At 38.9% G+C, this 24,805-nt stretch overlaps 1 protein-coding gene across 2 annotated transcripts in view; it reads left to right on the top strand.

Annotated features, from left to right (window-relative positions):
* parga (poly (ADP-ribose) glycohydrolase a) overlaps positions 1-24,805 on the top strand; it is a 108,619-nt gene that overhangs the window by 45,397 nt on the left and 38,417 nt on the right. For both annotated transcript variants that reach the window (XM_078428378.1, XM_078428377.1), the window contains exons 9-11: positions 6,772-6,929; positions 18,921-19,000; positions 20,970-21,030. In XM_078428378.1, coding sequence (XP_078284504.1) covers positions 6,772-6,929; positions 18,921-19,000; positions 20,970-21,030 — 299 coding nt within the window. The remainder of the gene's footprint in view (positions 1-6,771; positions 6,930-18,920; positions 19,001-20,969; positions 21,031-24,805) is intronic.

Genomic DNA, 24,805 nt, shown 5'->3' with positions numbered 1-24,805 from the left:
TATATCTGCTGTTTTCATCTCGTGATGAATTGTTTTTTCCTCAAGAGGCAAAGAATGCAGAAGTCCGTCCTCGTATAATGCTAAACTGGTGTAAATTATCTGTTGAGTTCAGTGTTTTTTTTAATTGTTTTACAAAGAAAGACTGTTGAAACTTCAGAAAGGTTACAGCACAGGCTCTGGATACTGCCGAGGATAACTTGATACAAGTGCATAAAAAGACCAGAAAATTATATATTTTCGCCTCAACAGTAGAAATGTTTTTCATTATCGGAAGATAGTAGGGCCGTCTCAAAATGGCCACAAAAGAGAAAACACAGAATAGAAGGGAAGAATGTACCGGAGGATGCTGTTTAAATTAAAACTATTAAACTTCTTTGGAAAAGGAAAGCCAGGGTGGTGGATAGGAAGGTATCCTGATCAACATCGGTTTAAGATGATGGAAGTGTGTGACTTGTTTGTTGCTGTGGAAATCAGAACTGAGAATTCTAAATACAAGAAAGTAATTCATAAACATATGAGTTATTTTGTCAAAAGAGAGGATAGAATGTGTGATTTGTTACTACAAAGTAACAAATTACACATTAGCACAGATCATTTTGGGAAGAAAAGGATAAAATGGGATTGGATGGTTTTAGACTAAACAGTAGGAAGACCTCATGCAGAGCATAAACACTGGGATTCGCAAAAGGGTCAAATGGCCTGCTTCCTTGTTTTGATTTTGTAATCTGCCTAATTAAGTACTGATTGCAATTTAAGTGGGCTTTCAGGATCTTTATAGTTGGCCAATGAATTACAGTTCATATTCTTTGTCAAATCTTGTAAGTAGATACATTTTTAAAAACTTGATGTTGAAAAATGCTATCTTTGATAGAGTGTGTTGGTGTTTGGATCTGTAATGGCAAATAGTTCAATCCAAGCAGAGGAGCACCTTTCAAAATGTTTCTTTGTAGGTTACCCTTGATTTAGTTGTGGTATGATTGAAGAGGTGATAGGCATTTGCTAGTCAAGTCAAGTCAAGTCAATTTTATTTGTATAGCACATTTAAAAACAACCCACGTTGACCAAAGTGCTGTACATTTGATTAGGTTCCAATAGAAAAAAAAATGAAAACATACAGTAGCACGCAAACAGTTCACAGCGCCTCCTCAATGAGCCTCAAACGCTAGGGAGTAGAAATATGTTTTGAGCCTGGACTTAAAGGAGTCGATGGAGGGGGCAGTTCTGATCGGGAGAGGGATGCTGTTCCACAGTCTAGGAGCTGCAACCGCAAAAGCGCGGTCACCCCTGAGTTTAAGCCTAGACCGCGGGATAGTGAATAGCCCCAAGTCGGCCGATCTGAGGGACCTGGAGTTAGAGAGGGGGGTTAGAAGATTTTTGATGTAGGGGGGGGAGTGTCCATTTAGGGCTTTATACGTGAATAGGAGGAGCTTGAAGTTGATTCTGTACCGTACAGGGAGCCAGTGGAGAGAGGCCAGAATCGGGGTGATGTGGTCCCTTTTACGGGTACCCGTCAGGAGTCTCGCTGCGGCGTTTTGGACCAGTTGCAGGCGGGACAGGGAAGATTGGCTGATCCCAGTGTATAGGGAGTTGCAGTAGTCTAGGCGGGAGGAAATGAAAGCGTGAATGATTTTTTCTGTGTCGTCGAATTTGAGGAAAGGTTTGATTTTAGCTATGGTTCGAAGTTGGAAGAAGCTGGCTTTTACCACAGCGTTGACTTGCTTATCAAATTTTAATGCAGAGTCAAATATCATGCCGAGGTTTTTGACATGCGGTTTGACTAGGCAGGATAGGCTTCCAAGACTGCCTGTTATCAATTTGATGGAGTCGGGGGGGCCGAATAGGATGACCTCAGACTTGCTCTCATTTAATTGGAGGAAGTTCTGTGCCATCCAACATTTTATGTCCTCAAGGCAGTGTGAGAGGCTGTTTAAATTTGACTGGTTGTTGGGTTTCAGGGGGAGGTAAAGCTGAGTGTCATCGGCATAGCAGTGGAAAGAAATGCCGTGCCTTTGAATGATTTGGCCAAGGGGGAGCATGTATAGAGAGAAGAGAATGGGGCCTAGGATGGAGCCTTGTGGAACTCCGCAGGAGAGGCTAGCTGGAGCAGAGGAATAACTGCCTATGTTGATGGCGAAACTCCTATCTTTGAGGTACGAAGCGAACCAGCTCAGGGCAGTGCCATCAATGCCAACCGCGTACCGGAGACGGTCAATAAGGATGGTGTGGTCCACTGTATCGAATGCTGCGCTGAGGTCGAGAAGGAGCAGGATTGCACAGTCGCCGGTGTCGATGGCGAGAAGCAGGTCGTTGTGTACCTTCAACAAGGCAGACTCTGTGCTGTGGTGGGCTCTGAAACCTGACTGGAAACTTTCCAGGATGGTGTTTTGGTGCAGGTAGGGCACTAATTGGTTAAGGATAGCCTTTTCAAGGACTTTTGACAGGAATGGCAGTTTGGAAATGGGTCTGTAGTTGCTAGGCAAGGTGGGGTCTAGGTTAGGTTTTTTCAGTAGGGGCTGGACCACCGCGTGCTTGAAACTGGTTGGAACAGTGCCAGTGGCCAGAGAACTGTTGATAATAGAGAGGATGCTGGGACCAGCTATTGCTAGATAGACACTGTGCTGCAGGAATTTCAGTCTCGTGAGCAGTTGCCTGGTACCACTGCGGTAGGCCATTTAATTAACTTGGCTGTGGAAATACTTGGCAAAACCGATAGCCTGAGATCTGATATTCCTCAAAGTTTTCTTTTTATTCCCCAGGAAACGAATGCTAGTCGGGAGCATGCAAGAAATGTTAGCCATCTACTTCTATTCAGTAGCCTAACTGAGATGAATATAAATTTCATGATTTTTCTGATGGATTCAAATTAGTTATTTATGATGAGAATTGAATGTATTTGGGTACTCTTTTGAGAGTGTATTTTGTTCATAATAGCTTTTATGTGACTTCTTTTCTACACTTTCCATATGTTGCTTTTGCGTAAAGTGCATAAATTTAGAGAGATTAATGAGCAGAATTCTAATCCCGGCTGATTAATATACTTTTGATGTAATATAGTTATTAGTAGGAAAATAAATTGCTTTGACAGCAGTTGTATTCTTGTCAGATATAAATAGTTCCAATTAATTATACTTCTTTTATTATTCTAGCTGAATTTTTACCCTCAGTAAACTAACAATTGTTTATGAGTGACAAATGGAAACATTTTTGGTTAGAAATGGATATGTGTGTCAAAATTTGTTAAATGATACAACCTACTTGGTTCATCCATGTTTCTATGACACAATGTTAATAAAATGCTTAGAAATGAAACCCTGCAATATTCCAATGAACCTAGTCAGGAACCTTTCAAAGGAGCATGGCCAACAGAACTAGGTGAATTGAAAGGGAGTGTAGAAGCTGAGGGCGCAGTGAGTGAAAGGAAACCTGGGAATCGAGGCCCTGCAGAGTGGAAGGAAACGTAGGATCTGAAATCCATCAATAGGAAAGGAGTACAGGAACTGGGATTCAGCAAGTGTTAAGGAACATCGGAACCAGATCCTAGTGAGTGGAAGAAGGTTCAGAAACCAGGGCCTAGAAAGTAGAAGACAACGAGGATCTAGAGAGCGTAATGAAATGAGAAAAAGTGGCCCAATGAGTGGAAGGAAGCACAGGAATTGGGGACCCTAGTAAATGGACAACAAGTACAGGAAATAGGTCCAATTGAGTGGACAGGGAATGAGGGCAACAACATCCAGTGAGCAAAATGCCAATACGGACTTAAGGTGCTGGACCCTCTGAAGGACCCAAAATGCCATCTATCCATGTTCTCCAGAGATGCTGTGTAGGAAGGAACTGCAGATGCTGGTTTATACCGAAGATAGATCCAAATGCTGGAGTAACTCAGCGGGTCAGGCTGGAATGTTTCAGGTCGGAACTGAGTTTAAAGAAGGGTTCAGACCCAAAATGTCACCTATTACTTTTCTCCAGATATTTTGCCTGACCAGCTAATTACTCTGCCATTTTATGTCCTTTTGTGCATTAACCTGCATCTGCAGTTCTTTGTTCCTAGGATTTCTGAATGGTCGGATAATAGATAATCAGAGTTTTACCATGTTTAAGGAAAGTAGATTTGTATCAAATCAGTCAATTGGTTTAATCAATGGATGTATTTTGGATATTTGGATAAATATGTTGTTTGTATTTGGAACCTGACAAATGTCTTAGATGCCACCAGATTAATGCCACCAAATTAGATACATTTAAATAATTCCATAATTTAATTTGCTGTTTACCATCTCATATGCAAGAATAAATTGGTGACGCCCTAGCAATATGAATAAATCCCATCTGTCCCTCCATATTGAAACTGTCGGTGTCTCACCAAACAAATCAAAAAGTAGCCAGTGGTTTGCTTCTAATTGGATAAGTTGGATGTAGAGTATGCTACAGTAAGTTGGAACAGTTTATAACAGGTTTTAAGAAGGGTCTCGACACAAAACACCATTCCTTTTCTCCAGAGATTCTGTCTGACCCGCTGAGTTACTCCCGCTGAGATACCATTGCTTAAGCAGATTTTGTGTCCATCTTCGGTTTATGCCAGCATCAGAACATTCCTTCCTACAGAACAGTTTATAATTTGATATCCGGATGGCAGCTGGAAGCAAACATGCAAGGAAAGTTTTAGATTAGCTCCTGTTTTTATCTGTGATTGAACCCAGAGAGAGACAATTTCCCCATGTATATAGCTCTGCATTATGTTAAAGAAAAGTATTGGACCCACGGTTGTTAAATTAATTTACTTACAAAGATTTTGTGATTAAAAGTATCTGCCTTTTCATGGGGTCATGAAAAGACAAATTTAGAGAATATTCTACAATACTATTGTGCAAGTAATATATAAATGGTTTGTAAATGCACAGAATTAGCAGTTCTATCCTTTTTATCCTGAATAGTTTGTTCTCATAGAAATATTGATCTGGCAATTATTTTCCAACTCCATTAAAGGAGGGTAATTTTCTTTGGTGTATCATTCTACCTAACCTTCAAGATCGATATAAAATTTAAAATATATCTTTATATGTGCTTGTGTGTATATATATATATATATATATATATAATATATGTGTGTGTATATGTGTGTGTGTGTGTGTGTACATATATATATATATATATATATATATTTCACACAAATATAAAAAATGTAGGTAGCTAAAAGAAAGCTAACTATTCATAAATTAGCACTGAATTACATTAATCACAAATGCACAGGGACCATTCTTTTCTTTAAATGTAAGATTTTACTTCATGGTCAATGTTAGGATGTTGCATTTCACATCATGGTAGAAAATATTTAAATTATGTTTGAACAGATTTTTATTTTTTGCCACAGAAGCAATGAAAACGATCACTAAATATCGCCTTTATGCACCAGCACATCCAAAGATACTTTGCAGAAGTGTTACCACAAAAATATGACAGCAGCCCACAAGGAGATATTGGGATGTATTTCATCAAAGAGAGAAATGAGAAAATTGGAAGGATAAAAAGAAAGTTGGAGGGAGGGAGAGAGAGAGTTTAAGAGAAGATACCAGATATGGTGCTTTTGAGGGGAACAGAGAACTTGGACAATTGTAGGATTGAAAAAGGTCAAAGACAGGGAAGAGGCAGGGGATGGGTTAATGAGAATCATGGCATTGTTAAACTAAGTGGCGATATAGGTCAGCAGGTGTGAAATAATGGAATGAATAGAACAATACAAATGTAAATAAAGTGCAGCAATCTTTACAGTAGCCCATTAGAGTGAACATGGCCAGCTAAGAGTGCCGTGAAGTAGTCAGGTTTTGAAGTAATGAAGGCTTGGATGGTGGACACACTGACACAGGTGGATTTGGGCAATACAACAGAGGATGGAAAAGGCAGACTTAATGATGGCACAGATGTGTTCTGCAAAGCTCTGCTCAGAGTCTGATGTGACACCACGGTTGTAAATAGCATGGTTGAGTTTCAGACAGAGTTTGTGGGTAGGGAATAGAGCTTGTGAGAGGCGATTGAGCAGAATAGCTTTATTTTAGTCGAATGAAATGTCTGCTTTTGCTTTGCTGCATGTCAGAATAGTAGTTTGACAATTTGGAAGCAATGGAGAGATCCAGAGAGATAAAGATGGTTGTTGTCAACTCTTCAGTTTTCTGCATTTTAGAGGTCCATATAAAATGGTAACATTAACCTCCCCCGGGCTAGTTTTGCAGCTACAATAAAGTAGAAACAGAAAATAGGTGCAGGAGTAGGCCATTCGGCTCTTCGAGCCAGCACCGCCATTCAATATGATCATGGCTGATCATCCAAAATCAGTACCCTGCTTTTTCCCCATTTCCCTTGATTCCCGTAGCTCTAAGAGCTAAATCTAACTCTCTCTTGAAAAATCTAACTCTTGAAAGAATGAGAGAGAGGGAGAGGAGAGAGAGAAAATAGTATCTCCACGGTTCACCAACTAATTATATTTTTAGTTCATTTACAATATAAAAGGGAATTAAAGCATCCATTCTATATTGTGGCCTTTGTGCAATTTATAATGGTTAATTTAAGGGTTTCTAAAATATTGGAAATCAGTAATGCTTCAAATAAGATGATTTTTCCAATCAAGTGAGATAAATGAGACTACTCCCACCGTGCTGCTTGTAGATTGTAGCAGTGTTACTAAATTGCTGTATGTATTATCATTTGGTAAATGTAATTTTGCTTCTGTTTGCTAAATTAATAAACTAATGACCTCTGCCTTGCCTCCTTCCGTGCCAGCCGATACCATTGCTTAAGCAGAAGATGAATCACTCCATCACAATGTCACAAGAACAAATAGCCTGCCTTCTGGCCAATGCCTTTTTTTGTACATTCCCTCGACGGAGTAACAAAGCAAAGCCTGAGTATTCTAATTTCCCGGACATAAACTTCAAGAAGTAAGTACAAACAATTCCTTTGTTGCATACAGCACAATGTACAGATTTTCTAAAAACCCTTTTGCATAGTGTGTCATAATTTTATTATTTTATTACTACTTGGATTTTCCATCGTAATTTTACAGGGATGGCAAACTGCTTCAATCATACTTGAAGATGTCCTGTTGTTTACACATTTACACATCACTGTGCCAAATACTTGCCCATCAGGCTCTTGGTTGGAAACCATATTGTAGTTTCTTGAGGGAAGGAAGGGAAAGGTGGGTGGTCATGTGATTAGGTAAAGAATAGTAGTGAAGTTCTGGAAAATTATTTTAGCTCATTGTCCTAACTTCAGCATGTTGTGTCGAGAGCCTGTGGAAGGACAGGAAGCAGTACAATGTGCAGAGAGAGAGTGCAAAAAATGAGTAATGTAAATAGCATATTTTAAAATAAAAAGAAACAAGCATTTATACAACAATGTAAAGGGAATCTAAACTATATTGTAGCTCTTGTACAATTTATAACAAGTTTGATTTGAGTATTTCTCTGGGGAGTTTGCTTTTGCCAGTGCATTGAAATATAATGGGATGTAGTGTAATTTAACTTGTTTGGCTGGATATTGAATCATTTTATGATAAAGATGGAGCAGTCCAGATACAGCGGAATCTTGTGAATTATTGGCTCGGCAACTCAGGTATGCGAATGACATCAAGCCCCATGATGTAGTACCTAGAAGAATATTAGGCAGATTATATTTCTATAAGGCTTGAATGTTTGAGAAGATAATTGGAGGGGCTATATCATGCTTGTAGAAAAAAAATTACACGGGAAAATACATTTTTGTTTTTCAGCACCATTTGTGTATGTAGTAGACATAATATTTGAAAATATCTTTAATTGAATATTGTATAGTGTATTTGCGTATAGATTTATAGTCATACAGCATGGAAATAGACTCTTCAACATGCCCATGTTGGCCAAGATGCCCCGACTAGCCCACCTGCCCCTGCTTGGCCCATATCCCTCTAAACTACTTGTGTGTAAAATTCTATGGTTTAGAAATTTACTTGTACATCTTTCTCTGCACTAATGTAGTTTCATCAAAAACCCTGTTTACATCACTTTACAAGTTGTGTCTAACACCTAATTGTTTCCAGGTCATCCATGTACTTGCGTATGAAGATGCTAGGATATTTGTTGTAGTACTAAACAGCACACATTTAGTTGTCACCTTGGCAGAGAGTGGTCCACAAATGACCTGGAGCACTCAACCATAAAGTCAGAGAGCATAGGTACAGATCGTTCAGCCAGAGAATATGTGCTAACATCAAACACCCATTTACACTAATCCTACATTAATCCCATTTTATTTACCCCACATTCCCATCAATGCCATTCCCAACCCCAAAGTTCTATTGCATACTAGAGCAGATTATACAGTGACCAATTAACCCAGTCTTTGGAATGTGGGAGGGAAAAGGAACACTCAGAGAAACCCTGCATAGTCACGGAGAAAATGTGTAAACTCCACAACAGCATCACTGGATGTCAGGATTGAACTCAGCTCACTAGAGCTGGGTTGTAGCTCTACTTGCTTGTCGAATGGTTTCAGACATCTGAGAGATCTGCTCCTGACCAACTGTTGGTTTGTAACCCTACAGTTTGATGCTCCTGCAGGCAAGTCTTTAAGATTTTATTTTTCCTCACACGGACCTCTAGTCTTCCCTACATTTCCCTGTTGTGTTTGTCTCATTCAGACCTTCCACCAGCAGAGTGAACCTTCCCCCATTTTCGATTCTGAATACCTGACCCACAGCTTTGGGGATGAGGTTAAATCTATATGTGTGCTTTATTGTGTAATGTTGTATTGTGCACCAATTTAAGGCCCGTTTCCTGCTATGGAATAATTGTATTGATCTATGTTTTGAAAGCAATTGGCATAGCTATGATCCTCATAAAAAAAAAAAGCATCTGGTCACAGCTGAATGCATGGAAGACAGATAAACACAGCATGTCTTTAAAAGAAAATTCAATAACCAGGAATCACATCAAATAGTCACTAGTTGGCTTCAATATGAGTCAAAATGCAGACTTCCCCCACAGGGGACCATTGGTTGGGTAAACACAAGATTTCTCTTCTGATTCACATAATCTTCAGGCCTGAAAGAGACCTGCAAGATTGAACAGTGCAGCTCTGATGCTGGTGTCTTTAGACTACCTGAGGTATGTTGGTAGATGGGTATGTTGATTGTAAGAGGTTTTTTTAAATTCCCCCACCCCCCACATAAAACAAGCTAAAGAACATTAAAACATACATTTAACACATACTATAAAACCACAAAGAAGGAAAAGGACGAGACAGGCTGTTGGAATGTATCAATTTTTAAGACAAAACCAACAGGAAAAATGATTTGGCTGTGGCAGTTCAAAAGAAGTTTAAAAAAATGGATCAAGGGAAGAAACTTGTAATGTTTCCAAAACACAAGAGATGCTTGTGGAATTCAGAATTCAGCAGAGCATAAAACAAGCATTGTTAACAATTCCATTGTTAAAAGATAAATATCAAAGTAATATTTGTGGCACAAAAAAAATTAAATATACTGTAAAGGTTTCTGCAGACATGTAAAAAGGAAAATATTAGCAGCATTAATTGCAGATTGAGACAGGAGAAATTATATTAACTAATTAAATTAAGGAAGGAAATTGAGTAAGGAAGTGGCAAAGAAATTAAATATTTTGTCTCTTTCATGAAAGGCACAGAACATTCTGGAATGAAATACATGTGCAGTGTGAATGACAAGCTCAAATATAGTCACATTAATAAATAGTGACTATTGGAAATAATCTATAGGACTGAAAGGTGCTAAATCCCCTGGATCTTTTGGCCTGCATCCTAATATTTTGAGGAAGGGGTTATGGAGATGAAGTGTGTACTGACTGTAATTTTCCAACAACCAAATTGTTGGGTGTTATTACGTTTGTAACTGGTTACATAATAGAGGAGAGAGATAACAGGAAACTGTTTACCAGTTAGTCCAACATCAGTAGCAAGGAAAATGTTGGAATTTATTATAAAATAAATGAAAATAGTGTAGGTATGAAAATAATTGGACAGGGTGGAATCAGCATTGATTTGCAAAGATAAATCTTTGACAATATATTTGATACATTTGAGTATTTTCTGAGGAGTAATTAGCAGAATACATAATGGTAACCAATAGATGTCATATTTGTGCTTTCAGGAGGCCTTTGCCAAGATTCCACCTGAAATTATTAAATAGAATTCTTAGGAAGATGTGACAGTAAATGAGGAAATGATAGCTTTTTTAGCTCCAGTGCTGAGGTCTAGAAATCGCTGTGTGAAAATAAGGATCGGTCTTTCAGGACTGAGATGAGAAATTTCTTTGAAAATACTGTTCCCAAAAGGGTTGCGGTAACTCACTGTGGAGAGTTCTCAATGAAAGGATCATTGATTTTTGGATATTAGGGGAATTGAGGGAAGGTGTACTACGGCAAGAAAATCAGTCATGATCTTATGGAATGCCAGAACAATCACACCAGACACATGGGACTACTCCAGTCTCAGCCTTTGTTATGATTGTGTCTCAGTGATCATTTTCTTTCAGTTGCTATAGCTCTACTATTGGTGTTATCCTTGGTCGTTTCAACAGTGTACCTGCTTTGCGGGCTGAAGTACTTTTTGCTGACTTCAAGGTTGACACGTAAACCAGCTGCATCCAAATAAAGACATGCTGGTAACCGTCCTTACAAAATGGTATATAACTAGCAGAATAAGCAAAAGCCACACACTGGAAGAGTAGCTCGTGAAAGAACGAGACAGGGAAGGATTTTCAGCAGGAGTCCATATTCAACTATTCTACTTGAGCATCGATGAGGACCAATCTTTGGGGTACATGTGCATTTCATTAATGAGGACAGACTGAATCTACCGTCCATTGTGGATAACATTGTGGTTGTAAAGATGACGAAGACAAGAAGCTTTTATGTGCCTGGTGGCTTTTAAGATAGTATTGGTGAAGTTGGGAACATCTCACTGTAGCATGGAGAAGGTCACCTAGAGTAACATTTCATTTCCAGTTACGATAGGCAAGAAGATGGAATGTGCATGAGGGCTTGCAAGTCTTGTAGCTTCTCATAGTGGAAGAGGTCATTGCTCGCCTTGATGTAGGCTAACTTTAAGCAATGCATCTACAACACACGATGCCTCAGAAAAGCCACCAGCATCCACAAAGACTCTTCACACCCCTGCAACAGTCTGTTCGAACTCCTTCCATCGGGCAGACGATACAAGGTCTTCTACGCCCGCACCTCCAGACTCAGGAACAGCTTCATCCCCAGGGCCATAGCTGCTATGAACCGGTCCTGCTGAGCTGGATGGTCAAAACGCACAGTGATCCGGCACAGATCTACTTGCACTTTATTCTGTCTTAAAACTGTTATAATCTGTTTCGTTGGGTTGTTGTTGTTTAAATTAATACTGACTAGCTAATTAAATTATTGCATCGAATGGGAGGCGCATTCCCAATCTCGTTGTACCCCTGTACAATGACAATAAAGATATATTGTATTGTATTGTATTAAAGCACATTTAACAATCTAACCAGCACACATTACTATTTTGAAAAACATCTATTGCATGCCATATTGCGTAAATTCCTAATAAATTAAAACTAGTGATAAAATCAGTATGTAAATGAAAAATAGCTCAAGGTATATTTTGTTTTTCAATGCATATTTTGCAATTTACAATGAGCAGCCTTATTTGTGGCATTGAAGAAGAGGTTAAAAAAAAGTTCTGTTATGAATGAGAAGCAGATAAGTATGAGTATTCCATTCATAAGACACTTCCGTTCATGTTTGCCTGAAGGAAAGGTAATTAAACATGTTGTATTAAGAATGATTTTCAATTTTGTATTACAAAATGATTATAAAAGACGTATTACTGAGAACAACATAAATTATGGCAGTAATGAGCATCATCTGGTGATTCTTAAGAGTAAATTAACCAATTCAATTAATCTAACATAGTTATAAGGTAACAGAGTAATGTCTTATTATAATTTTTCTTGAAGGCCCATAAAGTGTTCAAATATAGTCGTCTTAGCTTCCTGGCTTTTATTAGGCAGCTGCTCCCTGTGTGTTTATGGATAAATATACTCCAGCCAGAGAACAAATCTTTCCGTTAGGGTGCAATTATTCTGCAGCTACCATCAGAGCCTGACAACTCCGTTTTTGCTAGGCAGTTTATAATTTCTGGCCCAAGAAAGTGCTCATGCATGTGTAATTATACAGAAATTCAGACCTCCCCTTCTAGAGGTTAGCATTTTAACTCGAAGCATGCAACATGTTAGCACCTTTGCAGGCCTCAAATGGAAGAAAATTAAGGATAAATGGTATTCCTGGGGTACAGATGAACTGACTTGTGGAAATTTGACTTTATGCAAATACTCCTATACATTTTTAAAGCATTTTTCAAGATAGCAATCGTAAACGTATCTTATTCATTAATGATAAGAAACAATATATATTCCATTCGTTAATTTTGGGTGTGTTAGAGTGAATGTTTAATGCAATAAAGGAGTCATAGCAAGAATATGCCGAGAGATATGATGTGGCTACCAATGCAAAATGGATGTTTCTGACTTAGAGAAATCAGATTATAGACACTTCTCAGGAATGGAATCGTTCCATAACCTAGGACTGACTGCATCTGGTTTTGAATAAAACAATTGGTGTGTGTTATTATCTTAAAGTATGCTTTTGTTTGGTCGGAAATTTTTCAGAGGTTTGGAAAAAGGCATCAAGTTGCAGAATCTAAAATTAAGTTAAAAAAAAAATTTAAACAAAAAGTGCTGGAATGTATTCACTGATGAACTATACATCCAGCCAATGTGGGATATTGTATTAATTAACTTATCAAATACAAATATAATTGAGGATTTGTTTTTTTTTGTCATTGTTATTTTTGAATGAACTGAACTGATCGTCCATATTATCTGAATGATGATTCTTTAAGGATTTACTAATCTAAAATAAACAGTCGCCACCGTAACTACAGGTTAAAAACAGCTTTTGAATCACATCCCCGTTATTACTGAATGATATATAATTAATCTTTGATGGTCCTTGAACCCTAATACATTTTCTCGTTTTACTAAACAAAAAAATGAAACAGTAATAACTAAAAGGTTTGAATGCTGATTCTGAATATTGTTACACAATCTTGCACTGATTTTATTGTTTCTTCTGCTCGGTTTGTGCTTTTCATACTAATGACTAACAATGCTGTATTTTATGTTGTTGTCCTGTCTGCATCAGACTCCCAAGTAAAGGAATATATTTGATTAGCATTGATGCAGCTGCTCTACACTGACAGTGAAAAGGTCAGAGACAAGATGGGGTGGCCTTCATGGTGTCCTTCTGGAGCTAATTGAATTAGATGTATAGTACTCAGATGTAAAGCAGTGCCAAAAAGACATTAGTGACTCCAGAAATAACTGCATTTCTTAAAAGAAATCTTCAAAATTGAATGTATTGGAACCAACATGCTTGATTTATGGTCCCTGTAATTGTTTGAGTGCTTTCACATTTAAACAGTTATTCCGATTACTTATCATCTAGCTAATTTTAGTTTGTGTTAAATATTCAAGGTCGATTCTACTGTCTTTGCTCTTATAACTGCCAGCTACTGTTTTGTCATATAACACTACCTTACCATTCTGAAGACGGGTCTCGATCCAAAACATCACCCATTCCTTCTATCCAGAGATGCTGCCTGTCCTGCTGAGTTACTCCAGCATTTTGTGTCTATCTTGCATGATTAACAGCTCTCGGCTATCCTCAAATCTGCAGTGGATAAAAAAATGCAAGGGGAAGCAGTGAGAAATGGAACACTGTTGTTCAGCAAAGTAACAAGGAATTCTGCACTGTATCCACTGTATGTTGTTTCTTTTTTTTTTTTCCTAATCAGATGTGCAGCACTTTGGTCAACGTGGGTTGTTTTTAAATGTGCTATACAAATAAAATTGACTTGACTTGACTTGACATTTGGGAACCCTCCACACAGCGCTATTTTTGCTGCCCATGATATCTGTGTAAATTGATTTTGTAAATCTACTGCTGCTGCGATATGTGACTTATAAGCCCAGCCCAAAATTAATCATCACAATTATTTTATTTTAGGCTTCTCTACAAGCGTTGACTCTTCACAAAAAATAGTTAAAACTAAAAATTTCCATACAGGGAATCGTTGATCACAAACAACCCATATTTATAATAGAAAGGGATAATACAGCAGATGATGGAAATCTGAAATGAGAAAATAGTAAATGCTGAAAATCATAAGGCAGGAAGCATATGAGGGTAGAAGTGAGACTGTTGATAACCAGGAGACAAGATACTGCATATCATTAAGTCACTTAAGACAAGTGACTTAATCCTTAAGACACTTCAGTCTGAAGAAGGGTCTCGACCCGAAATATCACCCATTCCTTCTCTCCTGAGATGCTGCCTGACCCGCTGAGTTACTCCAGCATTTTGTGATACCTTTGCATATCATTAACCAGTCGCTTTGTGATTCTAAAGAATAATAATGGTGCTAGTTGGCTAATTTTATTGCCATTAGGGAAATTTTGTCAGACCCATTGAAATTTTGATATGAACCATTAATAAGATAAAGTTTGGTCTCCCCACCATTTAACAAACCAACTCCATCTGACTTATAGACACTGCAAGGGCCAGGAAGCGAGCGGGCAAGATCATCTCTGACCCCTCTCACCCTGGCCACAAACTCTTTGAAGCACTTCCCTCTGGACTGTGGACTGTCAAAGCAGCCACAGCCAGACATAAAAACAGCTTTTTTCCACGAGTGATAGTTCTCAATAACCAAAGTCTGTAGTCTCTTTTTTGCTCTGGTTTATTTTCACCCACATGTTTAGACCGTAATGGTGTATCCTTATTGTTTTGATGTGTTTATGCTTTATTCTTAATTGTTAACTGTATGTTTGTGTTGTCATTTGTGAGCGGAGCACCAAGGCACATTCCTTGTATATGCATACTTGGCCAATAAACTTATTCATTCATTCAAAATGCTGGAGTAACTTAGCGGGTCAGGCAGCATCTCAGGAGAAAAGGAATGGGTGGCGTTTCCAGTCGAGACCCTTCTTCACTCGCGCTTCCATCTGACTTATATCGAGACCACTGTAGTAAACACCACTATTCAAAATTCCAAGGGACTTTTTGTCTGTGGTTGTACTGTCCTGGTTGAAATTTCAAGACATTCCATAACCCGTAGATAGACACAAAATACTGGAGTAACTTAGCGGGACAGGCAGCATCTCTGGAGAGAAGGAATGGGTGATGTTTCGGGTCGAGGCAGGTCTGAAGAAGGGTTTCGACACAGATCCGGTACAGATCTACTTGTACTTTATTCTGTTTTAAAACTGTTCTAATTTGTTTCATTGGGTTGTTTAAATTAATACTGACTAGCTAATTAATTTATTGCATCGTATGGGAGGTGCATACCCAATCTCGTTGTACCCCTGTACAATGACAATAAAGATATATTGTATTGTATGGTATTGTAAATATCACCCATTCCTCTCCAGAGATATTCCTGCATTTTGTGTCTATCTTCGGTTTAAACCAGCATCTGCAGTTCCTTCTTACCCATAACCAGTCGTACCAGTTTCGTTGCAGAGTGTATTGATGTTTCCATAAATTAAGTGGCATTTCAACAGGCATGGATCACCAACATTATATGCATGCCAAACCTGACAGCTTCCCTTCCATGACTTTAGTTTTTGGATTTTAGAACAATCCTATATTTTCCTTTTTTTTCTGGTGACAACACCAACACTGTCAGAATTATAAAATTCATCTCATTTTGGTGTGGCTATCTGTTTGCTGTCTTTGGATCATCAATCTAGTACTATGACCAACTTTGAATGATTAGGAGATTCGACCTTTGCTAAAGTCCCGATCCAACAATGTAGGAAAGCCTGAGGTATTGTCAAGGATGCCTGCCACCCGATCCATTCCCTTTTCTTTCTTCTCCCTTCTGAGGGAAGATACATAGAAACATAGAAACATAGAAAATAGGTGCAGGAGTAGGCCATTCGGCCCTTCGAGCCTGCACCGCCATTCAATATGATCATGGCTGATCATCCAGCTCAGTAACCTGTACCTGCCTTCTCTCCATACCCCCTGATCCCTTTAGCCACAAGGGCCACATCTAACTCCCTCTTAAATATAGCCAATGAACTGGCCTCAACTACCTTCTGTGGCAGAGAATTCCACAGACTCACCACTCTCTGTGTGAAGGTTGAAAGCTTGGATGTCCAGACTATCCAAAATGGCGGCGCTGCCATAGCAGCTGCGGCTTACCTGCGGTCCATTTGTCTTTGTGTTTTTGTTGGTTTTTTTTTGTCTTAATTGTAGTTGTGATGTCGTGTTTTTGTGTTTGTGTACTATGTGGGGGGGAGGGGGGGAACTGTAAAATTGTAAATAGGTGTCCCTTCCGAACGGAGACCCGACCTTTGTTTTCTGGGCCGTGACTCCGTTCCTGCTGCGGCCTACCATCGGCCCAACTCCTGGAGCTGTCGGCCTCCAGGGCTCCGGTTTGCAGAGCCCGCGGACCGAACTTGCCGTCTTCGGAGGCTGCGGGAGCAGCTGCGACTCGCCTTAGGCTTGGGCCGCGTGGATGCCGACATCAGGAGCTCCGGCAGCGGCAGCGTGTTCGCCCGCCCCGGATCGCGGGGCTTGGGTCGCGGACATTTCACCGTCCGGCGCGGCCTAAGATAGGCCGCGGGATATTTCTCTGCTGGGCGGGGGCTTCAATGTCGGGAGCCACGACCGCCCCGACGTGCAGCAACAGCGGCAGCAGCAGCGTGTTCGCCCGCCCCGGATCGGACTTATCATCGACGGAGCCGGCCGTCTTCGGAGGCTGCGGGAGCGGATGCGACTCGCCTTAGGCTCGGCCCGCTGCGGACCGTCCGGCGCGGCCTGCAACCACAACAACCTGACCGCGGGAGAGGACAGCAGGAGAAGGGAAAAGACAGTGAGGAGAGGACTGGAGGAGACTCACTGTGATGGATGTTTTCTTGATGGATGTTTCTTTTGGGGGTTGTGTAATTTTAATGCCTATTTTGATGCTTTTGTTGTTGGACTGTGGGTGACTGAATTTCGTCCAATTTGGATGACAATAAAGCTATCTTGAATCTTTAAGAACAGCTTCTTCCCCACTGCTGTCTAGGATCCTGAACTCATCACCTCTTTCACATCTCCTTCCTGGAGATGCTGCCAGTCTCTCGTTATTCTACCACATTTGGTTATTCTATTACTACACTTTTTTTTGCACCACAATCTTGCACCATTCTGCTGTTTTGCACTCGCTGTATTTATTGTTGCATTTATCATCGCTGTATATCTTGTATTTACTCTGTGAACTTAATGCAAATAATACATTTTATTGCACCTTGTTGGATATGGCAATAAACTAATCTGAATCTGAACATTTTTACTTTGGGACCACATACAGTGAATGCATTCTCAGCATGGGAAAACCTTATATGGAAGTCAATACAATAACCCCCAAACTAATTTCACTGAGTGTCAGATCTCAAAGACACTAAAGTATGCAAGCACTCCCCCAAGGAGATTTCAAAATGCATTTCAGAAAGATATTGACTTTGGTTTCACACATTTCTCTAATTAAATTGTTTTACATCGGAAGAAAAGTCACAGTATAATTGCACCCCAAATGGCTTCTACTTTGAAGAAAAATGCGTGCGTGCATGCAACAGGCTGTGGGCCAGAAGTGGAATTTCAATTGTTATATATTGAGGCATAAAAATATGGGGAAAATTGCCAGGGACAAAACCTAATCCTGAATTTTAGGCCAATTTTAAAAGCTAAAGTTCTTTTGAACAATTGCATTTGAGCAACACTTATAGTAAACAGAACAATTAGCAGCAGTAAAATATTCCAGATAGATATTCTTGGTATAAAGAATGAAAACATGAAAACCAATCTTGAGAATTGCTACTTGGAAATAGCTTTCTTAGATAGCAGTATAATTAATTGAAAGAGCATTGGAGTATAGAGGTCTTGAGAGAAGCATGGATACATTAAATATCTGAGTAAGCAAATTGGAAATAACATAATCATTTTGGCACATGGTGTATTTATTATAAGTAACACCAGAAATGAGATACTGTATAATATTCAGTTACCAGTTTTAAATAATTTTGTCACTACCAACTGCAAGTAATTGGAGTAGGGATTACGCAGGAAGCTTCATTGGCCTGAAGGCCATCTTCTATCAGAGAAAATGGTTTGTCCATAAGGCATGCAGCAATTCACTCGCCTGATGAAAAACATCATGTCACTTTAGTTTGGCAATGAAATCTGTCGTCTATTGGAATCAGCTTTCGGAAATTATATCTCTAGCCTGAAGGGCTTTTACTGCATCAGCCTAGATTTAGCAATTTAATTCCCAGCCTTGTTATTTGAAAGGTCCTGAGAGTGATATTTATATCTCGGAACAATGACATGATGCAGAAAGCAACTAAATAACCTGTGCCATTGCATGATGGACGAAACGCTTGTCATATACGAGATTAGCATTTACTTGGGATCAGACACAGAAGACATTCAAGGTTTTCAGATGGAGTATTTGGTTATTTTGCATGGGGAATGAGGCATTAATACAAAATTTAAATGAGCATGAAAGTGCACAATTCATTCAGAATGTTCATGTTTTAAAGACTTTTCTCAATATAATGAGAATTAACATGTTACAGTTCAAATACTTGTTACATTTCATTACAATATTGAAGGTTACTGCAGCAAAAGTCATTTATATAGCCAGCTTCGTGTTTGTCATGTGAATTGGGCCATTTATGCTAATTTTAATGTTCTTGGTTTTTTTCTTTTTATTTTCTGTAAGCTATTCATTTTTTAAAAATATTGCCTTAATTATTTTCTCAGATTGTTTGAAGGATCTTCACTCAAGAAAGCTGAAAAGCTCAAAACACTGTTCTGTTATTTCAGAAAAGTCACTGAGAAAAGTAAGTTCAAACTGCTAAGATTAACCTTAGCTACGTAATCTTGCTTAATTCATTAATTGCAAATGCAAATGCAAAATATTTTTTTTTGCAAACAAACTAAAGTTGAAAGATAGAGACATTAATTCACAATCCATGTGAAATCCTATAAAGATGGCAATAGAATTTAAATATATGGAAATTGAAGGCCATGCAGTAATGAAATGTGGTTTCATTTTCTCGAGTCTGCATGTCTGAAATTTTCAACTTAGCCTTTATATAAAGGTTGCAAAATCAATATCTTTGTACTGACCATTAATCCAGAAACAGCCCCAGTTCCTCTTGCATCATGCTTCTGACCACTTGTTTTGAGAGTGACATTGGAAGATTGTAAGAGCAAACAGAAGGAACGTAATGTAAAAAGGATCCCTAAATAGATTTTACATTAAGAAGGGATCCTTTCAAAATCTTTGTTAGTTTTTTAAATAACGAAGATTAACTGTAAAACTACAATTTATAAATGGAATTTTGAATAAGATTGAGGAAAATATTGGGTTGAGTATTCAATCCTTCGATCAGCTAGAAGGTCTAAAATCTCTTCCAGAAGGCAGGCTACCTACATCGGTGTGGTTAAGTAGATGTTTAAGGCGCTTTCTGCATAATAAGTCTTTTGATTCCTCTGAGGAAGAAAGGCCAATACAAAAAAATTATTTAAAGTGAGGCAAAATAAAAATCTGACCTTTCGCTAATAACGCTCGGATGTTTTACAATAATTTGTTTGAGTCTGTTAAAATATGATGTCAGTTTGGAGAAACTTATCATTTTTTCTGATATAACATCCTGATGTATATGTTAACAGATTGAAAGGATGTGTCGGAAGGAACTGCAGATGCTGGTTTAAACTGAAAATAGACACAAAAAACTGGAGTAACTCAGCAGGTCAGGCAGCATCTCTGGAGAAATGTCACCTATTCCTTTTCTCCAGAGATGCTGTCTGACCTGTCAATAGTCGTTTATTTGTCACATACACATAAATGTGCAGTGAAATGAAACATTACCCGCAGTTCAACAATAAGACCAATAAGAATAATCAATAAAAATGCAATAACACATACAATCATAAACTAACACCAAACAAAAGAACCAGTCCAGCTTTTTGTGTCCATACAGATTTATACATCCTAATGATGACATAAAGCCATATAGCCACCAGGTAATATGAGAACATAAGATAAGAAATAGAGGCTTAATAGGCCATTTGCCTCCTCCATATCTGCTCCATGGACAACAAATTTGCACATTCTGAAGTTCAGTCTGAAGAAAAGTTCTGACCCGAAACATCACCTATCCATATTCTCCGGAGATTCTGCCTGACCTGTTGAGTTACTCTAGCATTTTGTGTGTTTCTTTGGTAAACCAGCATCTACAGTTCCTTGTTGTTATTACATAGTTGTTGACAAGTTACTCAGGGCGCAGCGGTAGAGTTGCTGCCTTACAGCGCTTGCAGCTCTGGAGACCCGGGTTCTATCCCGACTACGGGTGCTGTCTGTACGGAGTTTGTACGTTCTCCCCGTGACCTGCGTGGGTTTTCTCCGAGCAACAGTTTTTTGAGCAACAAATTCTGGGCCAGCACCTTTGAAAAGAGGGATTTGAACCATAATTGTAATGATTATTTTCTGTTGGGTAAATGTTGTTGGAAGGTTAAATTACAGGTGCTCCTCAACTTACGATGGGGTTACGTTCCGAGAAACCCATCGGAAATGAAAATATCGTAAGTCGAAATGCATTTAATACACGTGATCACGTGGCCGGAAGCGAGCTGCGGCTCGCTACGGGTCGCTGCCGTTTGCACCATCGCAAAGTCGAAATATCGTAAGTGGAAGCATCGTAAGGCGGGGAGCACCTGTATACATATCAAACAATGTTGCACTTATGAGAATATTTATTTGCATGTATCATTTTTATGTCACTTTAATTTTTTTTATTCTCATAGAGCCCACTGGTCTAGTAACTTTTCAGAGACAGTGTCTACAGAACTTTCCGGAATGGGAACGGTAATAAAACTAGCTTTATCAGCATTATTAGATGGACAATTTCAACCCACCTACCATCACCTAAGCTTACATTTTAGCATGGTGTGACTGTATTCAGTGTGATTCTGTTGCAAAAAGTAACTGCCCTTAATCCAATCATGCTTAATTGTTATAATTTTCCAACTCTCAGGATATTTGTCATTAAATAGCTTTCAATTGTGGTTTAGATTAAGCATTCATGAAAAAGCACAGTCGTTTTTTTTCCTTGTTAGTAGACAAAAATAAAATTTCACAAGAAACTAACATATAAAGAAACTGGTTACTAAATAGACATACACTAAATATATGGACACAAAATGCTGGAGTAACTCAGCGGGCTAGGCAGCATCTCTGGATAGAAGGATCCAGATGCAGGATCCAGAAGGCAGACCCGCTAAGTTACTCCAGCATTTTGTATCTATCTTTGGTGTAAACCAGCATCTACAGTTCCTTCCTAAACATTAAATATGTTTAACTGACATCTGCTGTGATTTGGCATTGAAATATAGAATAAAAAGGACTAATGGCATAAATCTGAATGTTGCAAGAATTTGTTTTTGTTTAGTTGCTGTTAGTGCTTGACAAATGGATAGCCTTAAGGAGGTAATTTTGGAGTTTACTTAAGAGCAATGTGACTTAAAGAAGGCACGTTGAGAGTCAGCATCTCCTGCAGCCTTATTAGATTGTGTATTTAATTCACTAAAGTGCACCAGAGACATGTACCTTCAGGGTTCCATTGCAAGTATGAGCAATGAAACACAGGCATTCACTTCAGTTAAAAGGTCTCAGAGGAATATACAAAGGATGAAATTGCTAAATAGTAAGCAAAGAAAGCCAGTAAAATTCCTGCAGTGCATTTAGCGTGGATGTTCTATTATGTTTGTTCAATTTCTACTCTTCAAAGAAATCCTGATGTGAAATACTTTTCTACTTGAGGGTAGTCTGCTAATAATATATTTTAAGAAATGGATGAAATAGAATTACTGATGTATTGTAATGCGTTGCACATGGGCTACAGTATGCTGTAACCCTTTTGAAAAGTTAACTTTTCCTGAACAAAATCTGCCTAAAAATGTAGTATTACATTGCCAATGTTAAGTCTCTGGTCTGACAAAGATCCCATATTATGAACAATGGAAAATAACTAAATCATAGAAGGTAGAGTGAGAAGATCTAAGCGGAGATGAGATGTGAGATATCCACTTGTTAAAAGTGGGAACTGTTCACTTACAAGATGAGGAAAGAAATTGAGAAAAGTGGATTACCACACTTTTCTTACTTACTTTATGATGTAGGAGAATGAAATTAGCATTTCAAAGAAATTACAGTCACCTACTTTTGAGTTCTAATGTAAAGGTATTCATTAGGTGACCTATTATTGGCTGCTTGGTTCTTAACATGCTCTTTCCGTTCAGTGGGTACTGCTTTATTACAATAGTTTATGTATGTTTATCTAGTTTAGTTTATTAATGTTTTCAAGCTGGAAAGGGTGCAGAGAAGATTTTACAAGGATGTTGCCAGGACTCGAGGGCTCGAGCTATAGGGAGAGGTTGAGCAGGCTAGGACTCTATTCCTTGGAGCACAGGAGGATGAGGGGTGATCTTATAGAGGTGTACAAAATCATGAGAGAAATAGATACACAGAATCTCTTGCCCAGAGTAAGGGAATGGAGAAACCGAGGACAAAGGTTTAAGGTGAGGAGGGAAAGATTTAATAAGAACCCGAGGGGTGACTTTTTCACATGAAAGATAGTGGGCATGTGGAACAAGCTGCCAGAGGAGGTAGTTGAGGCAGGTACTATTGCAACGTTTAAGAAACAGTTAGACAGGTACATGGATAGGACAGGTTTAGATGCAGGCAGGTGGGACTAGTGTAGATGGGTCATGTTGGCCGGTGTGAGCAAGTTGAGCCAAAGGGCCTGTTTCCACGTTTTAAGACTCTATGTCTCAGGATTGTTTCTTACAGTGCTTTTCTTGCATTATTCACCCGTTATCTTCAATTTAGGCACTAAATCTGTTGTTTTGAGTTGTGGTCAATAACTTGTTTTTTTGAAAATTAATTTCTTAAAGGAATAACGCTGAATGTATTTGCATGTGTGATATAGATGTAATTTGTAAGCAGAGTAAGTGTACAAAGATCAAGGTTTTCCAGCACTCATTTCCCTGAGTATAACCGGCTTCAATATCCTTTAAAGGAATTAATTTATCCATATTTAATGAAAAGTCATACCTTTAGTCTACTTAAAAATGCATTCAGCATAATAATCTAAACATTTGGACATGGGGATTTGGAAGGATATAATTGGATATATTTTCCATATTTTGTTCTCGGAAAAGGTAATGTGATTAACAGCAATGTAATTATGTCTTGATTTGTGCAAATTGTTTTAATGCCGTGCTTAATTTTAGAACCAAGCTATTGTCCACTGTTTACTCTGTTTATAATTGGCTTGGTTTTTATGTCAGATTTATGTTAATCATTTGAAAGTTTCTTCATTTCCTTTGTTGTGGTGCCTTTTTTTGAAAGAGGTAATTTCTGTCTAACCAGTTGCAAGATATAGTTTGAGATGAATAAGAAAAATATCATTGCATTTATGTTAGCAAAATAGGCTGACTTGGAATTCTACTGTAAGGTAATTTACTTTGAATATAAATTTGCAGTCACTATCAATAAAATATTAGACTGGGACAAATGGCAGATTAAGGCAAAAAGCAGACAATAAGATTAGTAGATTCTAGTAAAATGCTTGAATATCAGATTACAGATGCACCAAAGAAAGCATCGTATCTGGATGCATCACAGTTTGGTACGGAAACTGTTGCATCCAAGACCATCAGAAAATGCAGTTATAAACGCAGCCCAGCCCATTGTGCAAACCAGCCTCCCCCACCCCCACCCCACACCATCAACTCCATATACACTTCACACTGCCTTGGGTAAGCAGGCAGCTCAATTGAGGACCACTCATTCTCTCTCCTCACTCCTGTTGGACAGAAAAAAACAGAAACTTGAAAGCATATACCACCAGATTAGAGAACAGTTTCATCCCTCCTGTCATCAGACTCTTGAAAGGACCTCTCGTAAACCAAGAATGAATTCCCAATCTTCCAATCTAGCATGATCCTTAGCGGCACTGATGAATGGAGGGATCTTGGTGTTCAAGTCCATGACTTCCAGAAAGTGGCAATGCAAGCAGATAGAGTGATGAAGAAGGCATCCCCAAGTCTGCGGATGACACAAAGCTTGATGGCAGTGTGAACTGCGAGGAGGATTCTATGGGGCTGCAGGGTGATTTGGATAGGTTGGGTGAGTGGGCAGATGCATGGGAGATGCAGTATAATGTGGATAAATGTGAAGTTATCCACTTTGGTGGCAAGAACAGGAAGGCAGATTATTACCTGAATGGTGTCAGATTAGGAAAAGGGGAGGTGCAACGAGACCTGGGTGTCCTCGTACATCAGTCACTGAAAGTAAGTATGCAGGTACAGCAGGCAGTAAAGAAAGCTAATGGCATGTTGGCCTTCATTACGAGAAGATTTGAGTTTAGGAGCAAGAAGGTCCTACTGCAGTTGTACAGGGCCCTGGTGAGATCGCACCTGGAGTATTGTGTGCAGTTTTGGTCTCCTAATTTGAGGAAGGACATTATTGCTATTGAGGGAGTGCAGCGTAGGTTCACCAGGTTAATTCCCGGGATGGCCGGACTGACATATGATGAATATGCATATGGCGGGAATGGAGGGATGTGGATCATCTGCAG

Source organism: Rhinoraja longicauda, chromosome 35 (genome assembly GCF_053455715.1).
Source record: "Rhinoraja longicauda isolate Sanriku21f chromosome 35, sRhiLon1.1, whole genome shotgun sequence".
Lineage (NCBI taxonomy): Eukaryota > Metazoa > Chordata > Chondrichthyes > Rajiformes > Arhynchobatidae > Rhinoraja > Rhinoraja longicauda.
This window is presented reverse-complemented; position numbering and strand designations above follow the sequence as displayed.